The sequence below is a fragment of the Heteronotia binoei genome, chromosome 11 (assembly GCF_032191835.1).
Source record: "Heteronotia binoei isolate CCM8104 ecotype False Entrance Well chromosome 11, APGP_CSIRO_Hbin_v1, whole genome shotgun sequence".
NCBI classification, from domain to species: Eukaryota; Metazoa; Chordata; class Lepidosauria; order Squamata; family Gekkonidae; genus Heteronotia; species Heteronotia binoei.
Genome location: NC_083233.1, coordinates 65,156,579 through 65,176,170, shown reverse-complemented (window position 1 = coordinate 65,176,170; position 19,592 = coordinate 65,156,579). Strand labels below are relative to the sequence as shown.

The 19,592-nt window shown below is 45.0% G+C and overlaps 1 protein-coding gene across 2 annotated transcripts in view; it reads right to left on the bottom strand.

Moving 5' to 3' along the window:
• Positions 1–2,532: 2,532 nt before the first annotated feature.
• The window catches only part of TANGO2 (transport and golgi organization 2 homolog), a 96,317-nt gene continuing 79,257 nt past the window's right edge, over positions 2,533–19,592 (bottom strand). For both annotated transcript variants that reach the window (XM_060249885.1, XM_060249886.1), the window contains 3 exons: positions 12,381–12,534; positions 8,335–8,439; positions 2,533–3,632 (listed from right to left, as the gene is read on the bottom strand). In XM_060249885.1, the coding sequence (XP_060105868.1) occupies positions 3,512–3,632; positions 8,335–8,439; positions 12,381–12,534 (380 nt within the window). In that variant the 3' untranslated portion in view covers positions 2,533–3,511. The remainder of the gene's footprint in view (positions 3,633–8,334; positions 8,440–12,380; positions 12,535–19,592) is intronic.

Sequence of the window (19,592 nt, the reverse complement as noted above, 5' to 3'; positions counted from 1 at the left end):
GGATTCCTTTAATTCTTAATATGTCCATTTAAACTCTTAAATAGCTTTTGGTCAAGGCGATCGAAACCTCAGAATCCTGCCTTCCACTGGTTTTTTTTTTGGAGGGTGTGTGTCATATTTCCATCTTTATAATCCTCAGGCCTCTCTGGTTTAGAAACATGTAACTTAGCCATACAATGCATACATACCCTCCCTGGGAGTGTTTTGTCTGTTCCAGTAGGCCTCCTATTGATTTGTTCTTTAAAAAATAAGCACCTTAATCATTTCAAATTGCACCAACACATGCAACGATGATTTAAGGTTCTACGTAATCTGGACGACACTGAACTGGAAAGGACACCACAGTAATGAGGATGGGTCTTCTACACCACGTGCTAGATGGCATTAAAAAGTTCTAATCCCATTAAAAAAAAGATGGCTTCTTGTGGCTGCATCACCCACAATGCTTCTCTTACTGGCAGGCAACCTTCCATTGCAGAAAATACAGATGGAGCTGTCACTTGGGAAGAGTGGCACAAACATTTTTACTTTGCAGCAAGGGCAGGGGGGGGGCTGGGGATTATGAAGGTTAGGAATAGCTAGAGATGCTGTTGATCTAGCAAACACATCCCCAAAGAAAATGGCCCATCTGTTCTCATCCCTCTCTAACAGAGGGACACATGAAAGCTGCATTCTACTGAATCAGACCTTCGGTCCATCAGTATCATCTGCTCAGACTGGCAGCAGCTCTCCAGAGTTTCTGATAGAGGCCTTTCACATCACCTACTATCTTTTCCTTTAAACTGGAGATGCCGGGGATTGAACCTGGGACCTTCTGCATGCCAGGCAGGTGCTCTGCCATGCCACCAAGCCACCGCCCCTCGTCTAAGCATAAAACTGGAAGATTGTACTTGTTTCCATTTCATCCAGAGTTATAGACAAAACTTCCTGTAAGCTCCCTCTCTTGTGAGCAAAAATTCTACTTTGTGAGTTACTGGCATTACAGTTGTGAACTACTGCATAAATTAGATTGCTCTGGGGCTAAAAAGAGTGGGGTCTGAAATATCCTTGAGGGGGTCAGGACTCCTGGGGCAATGGTCTTGCTTCATGCATTTCAATTTTGGCTTTGAGCAAGTGTTTTTCACAGCAAACATGCAACCTGTGGCCATCATATTCATGTGCACAGACAAATGGGTGCATACTTATGTTAAAACATACACGTAAACAATAAAGTGACTCCCCGCTGTTCCATTGCTGTTATAAGAACATTCCCACAGAACTCTGGTGAACACAGGAATCTACCTTAGGGGGAGTGAGACCATTGGTCCATCTACCTCTGTACTTTGTGCTTTGACTGGCAGTTAAATCTCTAAGTCTTGGATTCACTGGAGTGAGATTTCCTTACCCCCTCTTTCTCATCGAAATCCAAACTGACCACCTCAGATGCTACTCCTGGGGGACAGGGGACTCCCTCGCAGACAGCAGGAGGGGGAATTTGGAGGCCTGCAATGGGAGGGAGGACTTGACTGTCCCCCACCTTTCTGTCTGTAGGAATCCTCTCTCTGCTTCCAGCTCTGAGGTTTCAGGAAGAGTCCTCCGCCCGTTATGCCTGGTTATCTGGCTACTCAGTGAAGTACAATGACTGGCTGTGGTTATGGTTGTCAGTTAGGCTTTTTAAAGACATTAAGGCTTGTCTCTCTGCACCGTTATCATCCAGGCGCTAGATGCAAAGCAGTATTTACATTTAATCACAGTTAACATCACTCTACCGGGAAGCCGCAGCAAGGGAATGCTGTAGGATACATGTGATATGGCCTTATGCCAACAGATGCTTGGTTAACCTAACTCAGAAGAAGAATGCAGATTTATACCCTTCAGAATCAGAGACTCAGAGTGGCTTACAATCTCCTCAACCTTCTCCCCCCACAACAGACACCCTGTGAGGTAGGTGGGGCTGAGAGAGCTCTTACAGCAGCTGGCCTTTTAAGGACAACTCCTGCAAGAGCTAAGGCTGACCCAAGGCCATTCCAGCAGCTGCAAGTGGAGGAGTGGGGAATCAAACCCGAGTCTCCCAGATAAGAGTCCGCGCACTTAACCACTACACCAACCGCTGGCTCTCAGTTTTATGGACTCTGTTTGAGACCTCGGAGAGCAGCTGTATGTCAGAGGAAGACTGTTCTCAACACCTATGGCTTAAGATCCTTGAACTGCAGATGCCAAGGAGTGAACTTAAGACCCCTGGCATTTATAGCCCACCAAGGTACAGCCTGCCTCCTACCTCTTACTTTCAGCCTCAAGATGTTGCCTGCGTGTGCCACCAAACTGGCTTCCGCGTTCACTGGATGATGCCTCTGAAAAACAAGAGACTGGACTAGATGGACCCTTGGTCTGACCTAGCATGTCTGTTCTTATTTTTCCCAAGGAGGGCATCAAATATGAAAGGTACTTCCTTTTTTGTCTCTATCTATACATACAGCAAGACCAGACAGTACTGAAATTTGCATTCTGTGATCACAATAAACACTGCAATGATAAGAATCCCTTCCCCCTTGGTTTTTAAGGCTTTTTTTTTAATCTTAAAAGCAGAAAGGGTACAGACTGATTTTCAATAAATTCTTATTGAGAAGTGTGTAAAAAAAAAAAAAGAGGGAGTTAGTTAAAATCAAAAGTGTCTTGACTGCTCAAAACACTGACAGGCTAGTTGTTAAAAAAGACATTTTAGGTGGTGATTTTTTAAAAAAAAAAAAGTGTCGCAGAGCTCCAGAGCAAGCATAGAGCTCCATGTGAGCAGGAGCTTCTTTGCTCGTTTCAATGTCAAGGTCTGCTTGGGATGCCAAAAGGTGGTGAAGAAGAAGACTGCAGATTTATACCCTGCCCTTCTCTCTGAATCAGAGCCTCAGAGCGGCTTACAATCTCCCCCCACAACAGACACCCTGTGAGGTGGGGGGGCTCAGAGGGCTCTCACAGAAGCTGCCCTTTCAAGGACAACCTCTGCAATAGCTATGGCTGACCCAAGGCCATTCCAGCAGCTGCAAGTGGAGGAGTGGGGAATCAAGCCCGGTTCCCCCAGATAAGAGTCCCTGCACTTAACCACCACACCAAACTGAATTCACCCAAATGCTGAAAGGAATGCAATGATCCTGCTCAGCAGATCAATGTTATTCTTGTGTTTAAAATTCACATTGCGGATTCTTAATTTTGTTTCCCAAAGCTACTGGTGAAAAGAAAAAAAAATTATGAGAATCATCTCCTATGTATCCCATACCATAATTGCTCCAGGTAATTTTGCAGGGCAGTAGAGTTCTTTCAGAAAGTCTAACACAGCAACCGCTGCAAAGCTTGGTTTCTATATATAGTTTAAAAAAAAATGTTTTGGCTTTTGTGCAAAACGGTTTTGGTGGTTGCTAGGGGAGGCTACAGCCACATTCACGAGCGCTTGCTCTCCAAGGCCCGATTCTAAGGCCTCCCCTGCCCCGACTTCAATAGCTTGTGCTTCTTTCCTTTTCTTGCAAGCCATTCAGACGGAAAGCTGTTAAATCTGCAGTTTGAATTGATAGGTGCTCGTTTTCCATTGGTCGACGTCCGCATTCAGCATGGTGCGCTCGGTGAATGTGACGTGGCCTTCGGCATCAATGAGAATGACTGTATTTGTTCTGAAAGCAAAGAAAAACAGCAAACAAAAAGTTAGCCGTGTTCACATCTAGCTGTTTTTTTCAATTTCTCATTCTTTGAGCATAGTTTTTTTCTTACTCTCCAACCCACACTGCGCACAGGAAAATAAGTCAGGGGAAAAACCCCACAGCATTCGGTCAAGGACAAAGAAGCTGCAGGACTTATTCTGTTTTGTATGGCAGAATTCAGACCTTTCTGACTTTGCTTCACTGCTGAAAGGATGGATTCAACAACCACACAATGCATCTGGGTGATGAATAATATGAGAGAGACGGGGAGGGACTATGCATGGGTAGGGAACATGGACAGAGCAGTTTCTTTCATAGAACTCAGGAGCGTGTGGTAAAACTGACAAGCAAAAATATTCAGGATGATGAAATTGATATTGGATTTGTATCCCACCCCCCGCTCCAAATCTCAGAGTCTCAGAGCAGCTCACAATCTCCTTTATCTCCTTCCCCCACAACAGACACCCTGTGAGGTGGGTAGGGTTGAGAGAGCTCTCCCAGAAGCTGCTCTTTCAAGGACAGCTCCGAGGGAGCTATGGCTGACCCAAGGCCATTCCAGCAGGTGCAAGTGGAGGAGTGAGGAATCAAACCCGGTTCTCCCAGATAAGAGTCCACGCAGCTAACCACTACACCAAACTGGCTCTACAAGCTTCTCAAGGACACACACAAAGGGCAGTACTTCTTTACTCGGTGAGTAATTAAATTGTGGAATTTGTTGCCAGTGGATGTGGTGATGGCCACCGGAACAGATGGCTTTTAAGGGGGATAGCTTCATCAATGGCTAGTATTAAAAAGAAACTTCAGATGTAAAAGAAGAGCTGGTTTTTATACCCCACTTTTCTCCACCAAAAGGAGTCTCAAATTGCCTTCCCTTCCTCTCCCCACAACAGACACCCTGTGAGGGAGGTGAGGTTGAGAGTGTTTGGAGAGAACTGAGACTGGCCCAAGGTCACCCAAGCAGGCTTCATGTGGAGGAGGAGGTGGGAATCAAACGTGGTTCTCCAGATTAGAGTCCACGGCTCTTAACCACTACACCACACTGAGGGGGTAAACCTCTGAGTACCAGTACTAGGAAGCTACAACAGGCTGTCATGCCAACATCTGAATCAGGCCTGACCCGGGGAAGGCTTGGCCTCTATACCAGGGCTGTAGCCAGCAAGGGAGCATGGGGGGAAGTGCCCCCTATAAGATCTGCAGCACCCCCACCCAATCTTCCCTAATCTTCTCTTTGGGTGGGGGTCCTACAGGTTCAGATACAGCAGGCCCCCCTCCCCCCACTAGCTATAACCCTGCTCTAGACCTCTCTTTGTTGGCCCCCTCAGGGCAACCCGTTAGGCAGGGGAAGTTGCCTCTACTGGACATGGTCATGGCCACTAACATAGATGTCTTTAACAGGGTGCAGTGTGCGGACTCTTATCTGGGAGAACCGGGTTTGATTCCCCACTCCTCCACTTGCAGCTGCTGGAATGGCCTTGGGTCACCCATAACTCTCACAGGAGTTGTCCTTGAAAGGGCAGCTGCTTTGAGAGCTCTGTCAGCCCCACTCACCTCACAGGGTGTCTGTTGTGGGGGAGGAAGATAAAGGAGATTGTGAGCCACTCTGAGTGGAGGGCAGGATATAAATCCAATATCTTCTTCTCTCTGTGGCTGGTGGCACTGGAACCCACAACAAAGGTTCCCTCTACCCTCCTCTGACACCCATCAGTGAGGGTGGAGGCAGTGGCTCTTTCCTCTTTCATCTCTTCTCCTCTGCCAGGAGGGAAAAGCCATGGCTGGGGTGCCAAGGGCCATCCCTGGGGTGGGGGAAGTCCACTGAACAGCATCTTAGCAAAGGCCCTCCAACATTGGAACCAGCCCTGAGACCAGGCCGGAAAATAAGTTCTACCTGGCAATAATGAAGACCGTATAGATGCTCTCCTCCCTGTGCCTAGCCTTGGATTAATCGAAACTTCCCTTTGACCAATGGCAGTTTTGTAGCATTGCCATTTGCCAGCAAAGAACATGGTGATTTGCTGCTTCAGGATGCTTCCGTGACGTACAAGAATTTTGGTGGGTCTGTTTCTTTACCACCCATCTCTCCATGCCTGCTGGAACGACCACCTGAAAAGCAGCACCTGTCAGAGTAGCCTAACACTGCTATCGCACATGCTGGTGTATTCATAGTAAATCAGAGGGTTTACACCAGTATAAAGGCCAGCAGTTGTGTTAATTTCCACTTCCTTTATCAAATGGAGACAAGCCAATATAACCCGCTTTATTGATATCGCTACCAAGGGAGACTTGTATGATAAAGCTACTCTCGACATTAAGAACAGTACTAAGTGCCCTTGGTTTGAATTTTTGCAGTTCAGACATCTAATTAACTCCAAGAGTTTTAGCTCAAAGATGGGAGTAATACTTACAGACTTTGAAAGAATCCTATATCACGACTCAACCCCCATTAAAGGGCTAATTGCCAAGATATATAAACTTTTGCTCTCTTCAACTCCATCACAATTGCTACACTATCAAAAAGCATGGCATGCTGATCTTCAACATGCCCTAACAGACGATCAATGGCACTTGATCGGAAGTTCTATAAGTCTAGCGCTCTTAACATCTAATTGCAGGCCTACAAAGTGACATCACGATGGTATCTAACCCCCATTCAACTATCTCATATAACCTCTTCCGTATCACCTAAGTGTCACAAGAATTGTGGAGGATTAGGTTCCTTCTTCCATCTTTGGTGGACTTGCCCATCTGTTTACTCCTTCTGGGTTCAAATTTTCACTGAAATAACTACTGTATTTGCCGGCGTATAAGACGACTTTTTTGCCCTGAAAAACATGCCTCCAAGTGGGGGGGTCGTCTTATACGCCCAGTCGTCTTATACGCCGGCAAATACGGTAATATGACTGGAGTTTCCATACCTCCCACCCCAGAACTAGCGTTACTGAATTTATGGGAAAACCTGAACGTACCTAAACATACTCATGAACTAATTTCTCTTATGCTTGTAGCAGCTCGACACGCCATCGTAACAACATGGAAACAGTCAACCCCACCTTCAAAAAGTTTATGGCTGATGAAGTTATGGGATTCTTTTATTTTAGATAAAATTACATTTGATCGTGAGTATTCCCAAATTGATACTAGAAAACACTCTTTTGTCAAAAGATGGCTTCCCTTTATAAATAAAGCACCTATTGATGACTCTATTATAGATAAAGCTGAACGTGACCTTTTTCTTTCTAGTTTGATTTTAATCTAATGATGCATCTTTGCCAGAGTTATTATGGTGGCTAAACCAGAATAATTGATTGGTTATGTAATTTGCTTTTATATTCATTTGTTAATTTTTCTCTTGATATGAACTCTCATTTACTGTAAATTGTATCAATTTTACCAATGTTTGCCTGCTGGAACAACATGTATTTACTTGTTTACATTTATGGAAAACTAAAAATTGTAAATTCTCAAGTTACCAAATAAACTTGAACTTTTCACTAAAAAAAAAAAATTGCTGTAGCAAGACGCACAGAGCCCTGCAGCACCTTAAAGACAAAGAAATGTATTGTGTCTATCATAGATGAGACCAGGGCCCTTTTTGTAGAAAAAGCCCAGCAGGAACTCATTTTCATATTAGGCCACACCCCCTGACATCACCATTGTTTAGCATAGGACTTTTTTGTGGGAAAAGCCCAACATAAGCTTATTTGCATATTAGGCCACACCCTCTGATGCCGAGCCAGCCAGAACTGCATTCCTGTGTTTTCCTGCTCAAAAAAAAGCCCTGGATGAGACTCAGCTTTGTCATTTACCTCATGAAGTTTATTCATTAGTCTGAGATAATGTCGGATTCTTTCTCTTGTTCCCCACTTTGATGCAGTACTATTAGTCCTAGTTTGTACCCTAAAACCACATCTGAGAAAACATCTACAGTACAGTCAGTTCAATCAAGGCCATCACATTTAGGAGGGATCCAACTATGGATCTGACATGAATGACCCAAGATGGCCCCATCTCATCAGATCTTGTTGGATCTTGGAAACCAAGCACAGTTGGGGCTGGTTAGTACTTGGGAGACCACCAAGGGGGCCCATGGTTGCTACGCGGAGGCAGGAAATGGCAGACCCCCTCTAATTGTATCTTACACTAAAACCTCTATAGGGTCATCGCAAGTTGGCTGAAACTTGATGGTACTTTCCATTACTAATCACCATGGAATTTCTCTTGTAAGGATGGCTGCTGAAACCCAGTTCTGAGTGATTCTAGAATCAGCCAGTGATGGGGCAGTCATTCAAATGACAGCAGTTCACTCTTCACCTTTTCGCACCCTTTTCCCAGCCTTTTCCAGCCTTCTAATGTGTCCACTGACTGCTCTAGTCCAGGTGCTCAAAGCTTAATGGGAAGATCTGAAAAACTCATCTGACCTTTATAGGGAAGAATGGCTCCTGACAATTAAAATCCTTACCAAAGGAACCAACGCTGGTTGTTAGGGATACGTGATGTAGGAGCACAAGCATGTGAGAGAGATTTACTGCTTTTGGGTTCACCATTCTGGACTCTCTTATAATGTCCATGCAGTTATAAGAACAAAGAAGTACACTGAACATCAGAAGTGACAATGAATAACTGATACAGTGAGTAAAAAGTAGGAGTACATGAATACTTCCCTGAGCCTTTATTTTACCTGGTTCCATAATTTGGGCAACGGACGCATATAGCTGCATACTTGTCCAGGATGGGGAGGATGTAGTCTTTTCCCTGATCCTCAATTGCTGGGTCTGGCAATTGTCTGGATAGGACACAAAATCAATGTGAAGATGATCAAATGGGAGTCACCTTAAGACTACATTTTATTCCAGCATGAGCTTTAGTGAGTGAGAGCTCATTCTGTCAGAAACAAACAAAATACAGCATAACTAAACAAAGTCCATCGGTATCTTAAAAACTAAGCCTTCAGTGTGCCACTAGACTTGTGTTTAATTTTGCTGCAGTGTATAGAGGAGGCATACTCTGGCCCTCTGCAATACTGGCTTCCCATATTCCACATGCAAATGCAGGGGTGGCCAAATTTGCTTAATGTAAGAGCCACACAAATAAATGTCAGATGTTTGTGCAGGACATTAAATCAAATGAAGGGAGGGACAGAGGGAGGGAGGAAGGAAAGAAGGAAATAGATGTGGAGAGGGGAGGTGGAAAGAAAGCAACTTTAAATGCATTCTTTAAGCCACTGCCTGGCTTGGCTTGGAGAAGTGATTCAAAGAGACAAATGACTTCTCCAAGCCAGCCAATGGGGGTGGGGGTGGGCTTCAAGAGCCGCACAATATGCATGAAAGAGCCACAGTTTGGCCACCCCTGTGCAAAATGCATCTCTCCAGAGGACACAACCAAACTAGCCCTACACTCCTATGCGGTTATACCCCTCTCAACCCATTGATTTAAATGGACTTAGGATGGTGTAACTCAATTTAGGATTGCATCATAAGAGGTTAAAATACAGACAAGGGCATGTTATAGGGAGTTTCAGCATAGCGTCATGTGATTCTTCTTTGATTACAATATTCACATCCTAACTTTTTGGTTTGCCGAATCCTTACAATGGGTAACCAATATTCTTAAAACCAAACACCGCACAGTGAAAGCAACCATGACTGAAAACAGCTGTCCAGCAGTAGGTAACTACAGAAGGCAACAGTAGACTTGATAGAAGCTATGGGAATGCAGAGTGAACGGAGCTCTCCAAAAGTTCTGAGAAAGAGCAGCCGCCATTGCCTGATGCTGAAGCCCTTGCAGGGGAGAACGGACAGAGAAGAGAGCCCCACAGTCATCGTGCCCCTGTTTTTTCCCCCAAAAAGGTCCCATTCTGCTTCACCACCCACCAGTTCTCTGATTAAGGCCACCCAGCAAGCTTTCATGACGGAACGGGGATTTGAACCTTGGTCCCCCAGATCCTCAGCCTAACCACTGCATCCCGCTGTCTCTCTCTCGCCAGAGGGTTTCCCCCACACCATGTCTGGGAATACAACCGGCTCATCAAGGATTAGCCTGAGATGCAGCCCTCATCCCATGAGGTGCTCTGAGTAATTTTCTTTACACCTAGACAAAGCAACCTGCAATGCGTAAATCCACAGGAATCATTAGTAATCTAATTCAGCGAAGACAAAATGGGATGCCTGAAATCGGTCCATCGATTGAACTTCAAGGTGCCGGTGTTTGCGTCGCTCTGTCAATCCGTTTCTCCCTTTTGCCACCAACATGTGCTCCTGCAAACCTGAGTTTTGGCTTTAGCCCAACACAGACTAAAAATAATGATGAATTCTTTTTTTTTTTTAAATCGATCCAAAACATCTAATTCCTTGCAGACGATGAGCTGAATCGCATCTTAGTCCTAGTTAAGAGTCGACTGGCTCTGTGCCTTCTGCCTCCCATCACATATTAAGAGTTATGATTCAGTTATGAGCAAAAGACCCCAGTAAGTCAGAGAGATGCCACTCGGGCAAAATTTTAGATATATTAAAAGGACAAAGAAGGGAGCTGAATATGGATGTGCAGGACCTCTTTTTGGGGAGGCTGTTTTTTCTATAACGATCTATTTCTAACAAGAAGGAGCTCGTAAGGAAACTTATTAAAACAAATGGCTACGATGCATCCCTAGCTTTATTAATGCAGGTATGTAAAGAAGTAAGTTTGTGCAGCTCGAGAATAAAATGGCTTCAGAGAATACAGAAACTAGCCAGCCCTGCAAATGGCTTGAGTTCCTCCCAGGGCTTTTTTTTGTAGCAGGAACTCCTTTGCATGTTAGGTCACATACCCCTGATCATGGGTGGAATTCTAGCAGGAGCTCATTTGCATATTAGGCCACACACCCCTGATGTAGCCAGTCCTCCAAGGCTCTTATTTTGTAAATTCTTGGAGGATTGGCTACATCAGGGGTGTGTGGTCTAATATGCAAAGGAGCTCTTGCTAGAATTCCACCCCTGCGCCTGATGTAGCCAATCCTCCTGGTGCTTATAGTAGGCTCTGTCCTAAGAGCCCTGTAAGCTCTTGGAGAATTGGCTACATAAGAGGGGCATGGCCTAATATGTAAAGGAGTCCTGCTACAAAAAAAGCCCTGGTTCCTCCACACTAAAGACTCCGAGCTGAACTACAGGAAATACTGGGGAATATGTGAGTGGATCACCTTGGCAGCTCAAAAAGCAGACATGGATAGAATAGGAGGAGCTAGATATAGGTCAGCGCTGGGGAAGTTCTAATCCCCCCCACCACGTTTTAAACTCTTCCCTTCTACCATGTCATTATTCCCAATCAAAACTAGTCCCCTTCCGGTAGACTGCTTTAAGTTCTAGTAAGAGATAGGTACAGTGCAGCTACCTGTCTTTTGTGTTTTTTTTACACCAGAGCTAAAAATAGCCATGAAGAGGATTCTGTTGGGAAAACAGTACAGGTGGGTGCAGGGGACAGAAGCTGTTAAAACTTCTCCAGTGCCACACGCTTGGACTATATCCTCTTCAAATATCCCAAATATCTTCAAATATTTTATGAAGATCAACAACATCTCAGAGTCCCAACACTATGTGTAAATTGGACCAAACTTTATATCCAACTGCGGCTTGTGCTAATCACAGTTTAGAGTCCGAACAATGGTGTGAACGTCCAAGCATCCAACAAATGCGCCGTATTTCAGAACTTGCACATCAGCCTTGGGGGTTTTTTTGTCCTTTTGGCGCTCAACTCAGCCCCCCTCTCACCTCCGGTCTCTGGAAGTGAAGCAACTGGCTTCTCAGTTCAGACACTGCGCCAAACTCTATCTGTGCTTCCTTAACCTGGATTGCTGGGTGTCTGAACTGAGCCAGTGTTAAGATGGCACATATTCCCAGGGAGAATTTAGTTAAGGACAACGTCTCTTTGCATAAACTCACGGTTCAACTTCACTTGGCGCAGCAGCCCTTGGTGACTGTGCCCCCGTCCATCAAAGGAAGTACTCTGCAGCTGATGCCTGTTTATGGCCACCTGTGACCTTTGCAATGGCTTTTTGGAGGAACTTAGGTATCCCTTGGCATTGACAGCACTTTAAGAACTGATAGACGATTTTGATTTTTTGGGTTGTGGTCTGTTAAATGGGTGTTATTAACACTGTGGTTTTTAATGTGTTCAATTAATTATTCCTTGAATGTTTTTAACTGTTTGATAGCTGCCTTGGGTTCTAGATACCTGAGAGAAAGGCAGGCATCAGAATATTTTAAATGCACAAAGAGAATCTGGTAACATCCCAGTAAATCTGGACCGCAAGCACTGAAGCACCAAAAAAAAAAAAAAAACCCAGTCTCTTTGGAGAACTGACATTTCACTCTCAAACACTATTTTCCCTTAGCAAAATGCAAGTTTTGTAAGCAACTGGCAGATTGCTAAGAAGAAGGAGGAGGAGAAGACAATATTGGATTTATATCCTGCCTTCCACTCCAAGTCTCAGAGCAGTTTACAATCTCCTTTACTTTCCTCCCCCACAACAGACAGCCTGTGAGGTAGATGCGGCTGGGAGAGCTCGCACAGAAGCTGCCCTTTCAAGGACAGCTCTGTGAGAGCTATGGCTGACCCAAGGCCATTCCAGCAGCTGTAAGTGCAGGACTGCGGAATCAAACCTGGTTCTCCCAGATAGGAGTCCACACACTTAACCACTACACCAAACTGGAGGAAGACCAGATGCTGAAGGAAGATATGAGAGAGTGTCCTTACGGGTCTTGGTTGTTCATTACTTTAATGAGCTCTTGCACCAGGTCTTCCTTGGTGAGGTCTTGACTGCGCTTGACAACATCTGTGAAGAGGTGCTTTCCAAACTGAAGCTTCTTCCATGGAGTATCCAGCAAAGAATTGCTCAAGCCATAAACCCCTGGGAGAGAAAAATAAATAAAATTTCAAGAGCTGTAATATACTTAGCTGAATTTACTGCAGACCCGAGGGGAAGAACAATATTAAGAGTTGCCAGGAGGAAGGTGAGAACAAAATTCAGGAATGTCAGGATGACACAGGCGCATGGGGGGCGGGAATGATCTGGGCAAGACAAACGACTAAGAACATAAGAGAAGCCATGTTGGATCAGGCCAATGGCCCATCCAGTCCAACATTCTGTGTCACACAGTGGCCAAAAAACCCAAGTGCCATCAGGAGGTCCATCAGTGGGGCCAGGACACTAGGAAGCCCTTCCACAGTTGCCCCCGCAAGCACCAAGAATACAGAGCATCAATGCCCCAGACAGAGTTCCAGCAATACGCTGTGGCTAATAGCCACTGAGGGACCTCTGCTCCATATTTTTATCCAATCCCCTCTTGAAGCTATCTGTGTTTGCATACCATATGATATTACTCTCCATATGATATTTGGGTTTGTCCTCATGACCCCCAGCTAGCCCAATGTCGTCTGATCTTGGAAACTAAGGAAGGTTGACCCTGGTTAGTGTTTGGATGGGGGATCACCAAGGAAGTCCAGGGTTGCTGTGCAGAGGCGGGCAATGGCCAACCACCTCTGTTTGTCTCTTGCCTTAAAAACCCTATGGAGTCCCCATCAATACTCCCTCTTAGCTGTGGAGTCTTGTGAGCAAAAATTTTACTTTGTGAGCTACTGGCATTTAAGTCGTGAGCTCCTGCATAAATGAGTTTGCTCTGGGGCCATTTTTCCTGAGCTAAGACAAAAATGTGAGCCAGGGGCTAAAAAAAACTGTGAGCTAGCTCACTCTAACTCAGCTGAGAGGAAAGCAAGAGTCAAGTTGCACCTTTAAGACCAGCAAAGTTTTATTCAGAATGTGTGCTTCTAGCACATGAAAGCTTACATTCTGAATAAAGCTTTGTTGGTCTTAAAGGTGCAACTTGACTCTTGCTTTGATCTACTGCTTCAGACCAACAAGGCTACCCACCTGGATCTATCAGCTTAGAGGGAACACTGATCACCATGTGTAGGCTGCAACTTGACAGCACTTTCCACCACGTTTGGGGTTGGGTCTGGGTGGCTTGTGGTGGGGCACCCCAGAAACAATTGTCCAGGGACCAGTAGTGGCTCCCAGCACTTCAGTTCAATCTGCCTTAGATCACTGCTGGGTATCCCACTTAGAAAAATGAATATGATAGGCATGTATTCATTGATTTTGCTCAGTTGAAAAGAAAAAGGTCTGAATGTTCAGTTCTTGATAACAAAAACCCCACGGCATTCCAGAAAACCTAGTGCACTATATTCAGGGGTCATTTTGTAGAAAAATAGGTGGTGGAGCTCATTAGTATAACTCATTAGCATATGCCACCACCATCCACCAGCCAAAAGCAACCCAAAGCAAGAAAGGAGAGCCCTGGGCGAGTGAGGCTTGCTTGGGCTGGCTAGAGATCCAGCCAGCCCTCACTCACTTGGAGTTCTCCTTGCCCTGCCCCCCTCCCAGTCAAAAGGCCAGCAAGCCACCCACTGCCCAAAATCACATAAGAAGTGGAGAAAGGGTAGTGTGGACTTCTCCAGGGGTTAATGAGAACTGCTGGGGGTGTGGCAAAGCTCTTGGTAGCTGGCTGGCTGCTCGCTCTCCTAATCTAGAGATTGTTATGCAGCTGCACCTAACTATTCAATGGACAAGGTAGGTGGGGAGTAGGAAGGGGAACCCCCAGACAGGTTCAGGAGCTGTGCTCCTGTGAGCTCCTGCTGAATTCAAGGCCTGACTATATTAGATCAACACTGCATCTACTAGTAAGGGAGATGGCTCTTGCCAATCGCCAAGGCAGAAAAGTTTACCACCTCCACAAATGAGGCTGGGGTCCCTACATACTGTGGGGAGGAGGGGGAAATGCAGGAAAATGTGACTTTGTAACCTGGGGGGGTGGGGGTGGGGAGAGAAAAGGCCTGAACATGCACCCTAGGGGTTAAGTAACACTGAAAACAGCTGGAAGTCAGTTAAGGAGGAACAGCTCAGGGAGATAAGGAAACTGGCTTGCTCAAGACCTCGGAGGGAGGACTTTGGGGTTCATTTACACATTGTTCCCCTAGCCCACGACTTTGCAGGCTCCCAAGTTTGCTTTTATACATTTTTCCATGGCGTGCAAATAAATAAAGCATGTAACACCAGATAAGGAACAAGATGGCTTAGGAAAATACCAAGCTAGCTTTCAGAAGGAACTGCGGTACTGACAGAAGTGCCACTCCTTCAAGTATATACTGCATATTAGTAGAAAGGCAGGACGGGGGGGTGGAAAACCCTAGAATAATAATTTATATTAAATCTCCCAAAAGGACCAGTACCGTTCTAAAATGAAGTACACCCATTTATTTTAGTGGACTTAGAAATTCTATTTAGGATGGCATTGCCAGCCCTCGCTTTGTTTTCTGAGTTCTTTTTCAATCTGCGTTTGTACTTGTCCTGATTCCCTGGGAATTCAGTGGGTTAAAAACTCAAGTAAATAAGAAATAAACAATCTAAATACATTTCTCTGACCCAGGAACCTGTCTGTAAATGATACGAAGACAGGGGAGAACAGAGAAGAGCCTAAGCTTGCAGATGACCACTGCTTTAATTCAGGAATGGCAACCATCAAGATAGAAAGAAACGGTGACAGGAATGCACCAGGCAGGGTAAACGGGCAACGAACGCACAAGTGAGGTTCAAATGGAAGCAAATATGAAGCGATGCATACTGGAGTTAAACATCCTGCCTTCCCACATTCATCAATGGAGTCTAGACTAAGTAGGAAAGAGATTCGGGATAAATGGTGGTGCAACGAAAACGTTGATTCCATGTGAATCGGTGCCTGGACCTGGTGGCCCAGACTAACCTGATCTAATTGGATCTCAGAAGCTACGCAAAGATCAGTCCTGGTTAGTATTTGGATGAGAGACCACCAAGGAAGTTCAGGGGTTGCTACGCAGAGGTGGGAAATGGCAAACCACCTCTGTTCGTCTCTTGCCTTGAAAATCCTATGGGGTCAGCATACTTCAGCTGTGACATGACAGCAGTTTCCACCACCAATGTGCAGTGAAACTCCACGCTGAGGATTATCAGAAATAACACCACCTGTCTTATAATGCCCTTCTATCTATGATGTGGCTGAACTAGGAATATTTTGCACAGCTTGGCTCATCCTACTTCACAAAGGGGTAACTTGGAACTGGGGGGAAAAATTCAGAAATGAATATGGTTTGGAGCACCTCTAATACAAGGGAAGGGTAGGGCAGTGATTTTCAACATGGCAGGGTGGATCCAAACATCTTCCGAGGAGTCTCTCTACAACTTATGTGGCTTGGCATCCAATTTTATAGAGAAGGAAAGGTGAGGTATTCATAAATAAACTTTGCTTAGTGGAGAGGTAGGATAGGGGTAAGGTCAACACTGATGCCACTGGGCACTGTGGCGCCCATGAATGCGTTTGCTGGCACTGATCTGCTTCTTCAAAATCCTTCTTTTTCAAAGCAGACTACCAGGCTGTCTTTCCTGCACCTCACTAGAGCAGGGGGTATTTCAGGAAATCCCAGGATATTACCACCTCTTGGTCTGCAGGGAGTGCGCCATTCAGAAATAGCCAGCCTCATCCTAAGAGGATTTCCTTATGATATGATACAGGAGACCTAAGCTCTCCCCTGGCTTGGTTGTGGCATGGGGGTGGGGTAGGGGTAGCAACGGGTATACTTTTTGTCTATACATTTTGTGCAATTCTAGGTTTTCCTGTTCTCTTATTTAAAACATTTTTATGCCGCCTTCCCACGTAATCAGGATCCTCAGAGTGACAAACGGAAGAACATAAAAAACAAAAACATTTTTTAAAAATGCAATCAAAACTATTAACTTTCAATTGGAAACACAAAACAAACAAGGCCTCTTTTAAGGCAGCTACACCAAGAACGTAAAAGAAACGTATCGCCATCATCTTCTCACCGTCAGCCTCACCCTTCCATCTGAAAAGTGGACCCTGATGTGATCCCAAGCACAGTGCTGTGACAGATGGTGAAACACCGGTCTGCGCATGCGAAAAAGGGTACAACGGCAGAGCTAATGAAAACATGCAAAGCACCCAACTGATCAATCCCAGTATCTGACTACATCATTATTAGTAAAATAAAGAAGTCATCTTCGCTAGTGGATTTCAGCGGAAGCTTTCCTTTACTGCTTACTTCGCATTGGAGAAGCAGGGAAATGCACAGTGCAAGGACATGAGATACCTGTCACCACCCGCTATTGGAGGAGGGGGTAGGTTGGAAGGGGAGAAGAAGAGGAGGGAGACTCAGTATGGGGCTAGCGCTTTCAGCAGCAACCCAACACTGTGATTGCTACAAGATGCGCTTCAGCTCTTATCTGCATGCATCTCTCGGTTCAGGCCGTGCGCTGGAGATTACTTTACACACCAATAACCATCTGTTTGCATTACAAAATCAAGCATGCTGCTATTCGATCTCCCTGAGAGTCATCCACAGACCTGTTTGTTTTCACCAGTCAATTAGTTGAAAGATGTTTTTTTTTTTTTAATGTGAAAGGATAAATATTTAAAATGGGTTAAAAGACAGCTGTGGCTTTGCAATGAGAAGATGAAGAAAAGACAACACCCTTGTATACCACCCCTTCTTCTACTCCTGATGATCCACTGGCTGGCCTTCCCAAACACATTCCCCTTTGAGGTTCTTCAACCTTGCTATGGGAACTTTCGTAAGCTGAGAAAAACTACAGATTCAAAGCCCTTCCAGACGTAGCTAGTAGCTTGTTCACAGGTGGAGAAAAGACAATGCAGGAGTGCCTTTTACACAGAAGCAGGAAATGTATGAACTGACCCTGAGAGCTTCTTCAGGTGATGCTTTACCTGCATGGCTGTACGTGGAAGATGCAAGCAAAATTTCCAAATAACAACATAATGTGTGGAAGACCATGCATGCATCTTCTCCCCCTGGTCCTTTAATAACCTTGGGACAGATGCTCAGCGTCTATACTACCTCACAGGTTTGTTGTAAAGAGACAATGGAGAGGGGACCATATATACTACCCTGTTCTCCCTGAAGGGCAGCATGGATAAATATATGATTATTAAGAACAAAAGGTTATTTTTGTTTCCTTGAGATGGTGCCATTTGTAGTTGTCATATGTTCCACAAGAACCTGGCATACATTTTCTCCTACATTCCTACATGCCCATGTTGGTTCCAAAATCACAACAAACCATCTTGAGTTGAAACAACTGGCTAACTACTTAGCTATCTTTGACTAGGACAGAGAGAACATAAAGAGACCTCTGTTGCATCAGACTCAAGGTCCATCGACTCCAGCATTCTGTTCACACAGCAGACAACCAGCTACCTGTAGGAAGCCCACAAACAGGAAGACTGCAACAGCGTCCCCAGCAAGTGGATTTCAGAGGCATAGGACCTCTGATACTGGAAGGAGTGGATATTCATCATGATTAGAAGCCAATGATAGTCCTCTTCTCCATGAATTCCCCTTTTAAAGCCTTCCAAGTTGGCGGTCATGACCACATCCTGTGGCAGCAACTTCCTCAAATTAACTATATGGTGTTTGAAGAAATGCTTCCTTCTGTCTGTCCTGAATCTCCCAACTTTGAGCTTCAGTGGATGACCCAGGTTTTAGTATTATGGGAGCAGGAGAAAAGCTTCTCCCTTTCTACTCGCTCCATGCCATTCATGGTTTCATAAACCTCTATCATGCCTTTTTTCTTGGCCATACAGCCCTAAGCGTTTTAACCAATCCTAATAGGGTAGCTGCTCTAGCCCCCTCATCATTTCACTTGCTCTTTTCCGCACCTTTCCAAGTTCTACAACAGGGGTGGCCAAACTGCGGCTCAGGAGTCACAACAGCTCTTTCACACCTACTGTGTGGCTCTTGAAGCCCCCACTGCCATGTTGGCTGACTTGGAGAATGCATTTAAAGTTAAAATTGCTTTCTTTCCACCTCTCTCTCCCTCCTCCATCTATTTTCCTTCCTTCCCTCCTTCCCTTCCTCAAACATCTGACGTTTATGTCTTGTGTCTCTCAAACATCTGACAATTTATTCTATATGGCTCTTAAGCAAGTTTGGCCACCCCTGCTCTACAATAACCTTCTTCAGGCGCAGTGACAAGAACCCCACACAACATTCCAAGTGTGGCGTCACCCTAGAGATTACTAACTGGTTGTATTTTGTATTTTTACCATACATTTCAGACTCCTCCCTACCCTCCAGAGTCACCTTTTTTAAAAAGGTGAAGGTATGTATTAATCATTTATTTTAATAGCTCGCATCCCTCCTCTCTCCATAAAAGCACTTGTGGTGGCTTACAATGTTCTATTGAAAATGGTAGAATATTTTAAAAGTCAAAGCCCAAGCAACATTAAAAAACCACTCCAAAGCAGCTCCATTCAATGCAGCAATGGACACCAAAAAGAGGAGGAAAAACAACACTCAAAAACAGGTGAGATTAAAAAAAAAAGCTTTGAAAACAACAAGAGAAAAAAACCAAAACAAGGGAAAGTAGCCCGCAAGCCAAAGGAGGGATGACAATACACATGAATGCAGGAAACTGCCTTATACTAAACCAGACCATTGGTCCATCAAGGTCAGTATTGTCCAGTTGCACTGACAGCAATTCACCAGGGTTTCAAAGAGAGAGCTTTTGCAGGTTCAATCCCCAACTGCAGATGTTGGGGATTGAACCTGGGACCTTCTGCATGTTGAGCACATACTCTATCACTGAGCCATGGGCCCCTCCCCAAAATCTTATTTGAAGGCTCCTTGGAGGAGGACAGTATCAAGAAGAAGATGATGATATTGGATTTATATCCCGCCCTATACTCTGAATCTTAGAGTGATCACAAGCTACTTTTCCTCCCCACCCCCGCCACAACAGACACCCTGTGAGGTAGGTGGGGCTGAGAGAACTCTCCCAGAAGCTGCCTTTTCAAGGACAACTCCTACAAAAGCTATGGCTGACCAAGGCCATTCCAGCAGGTG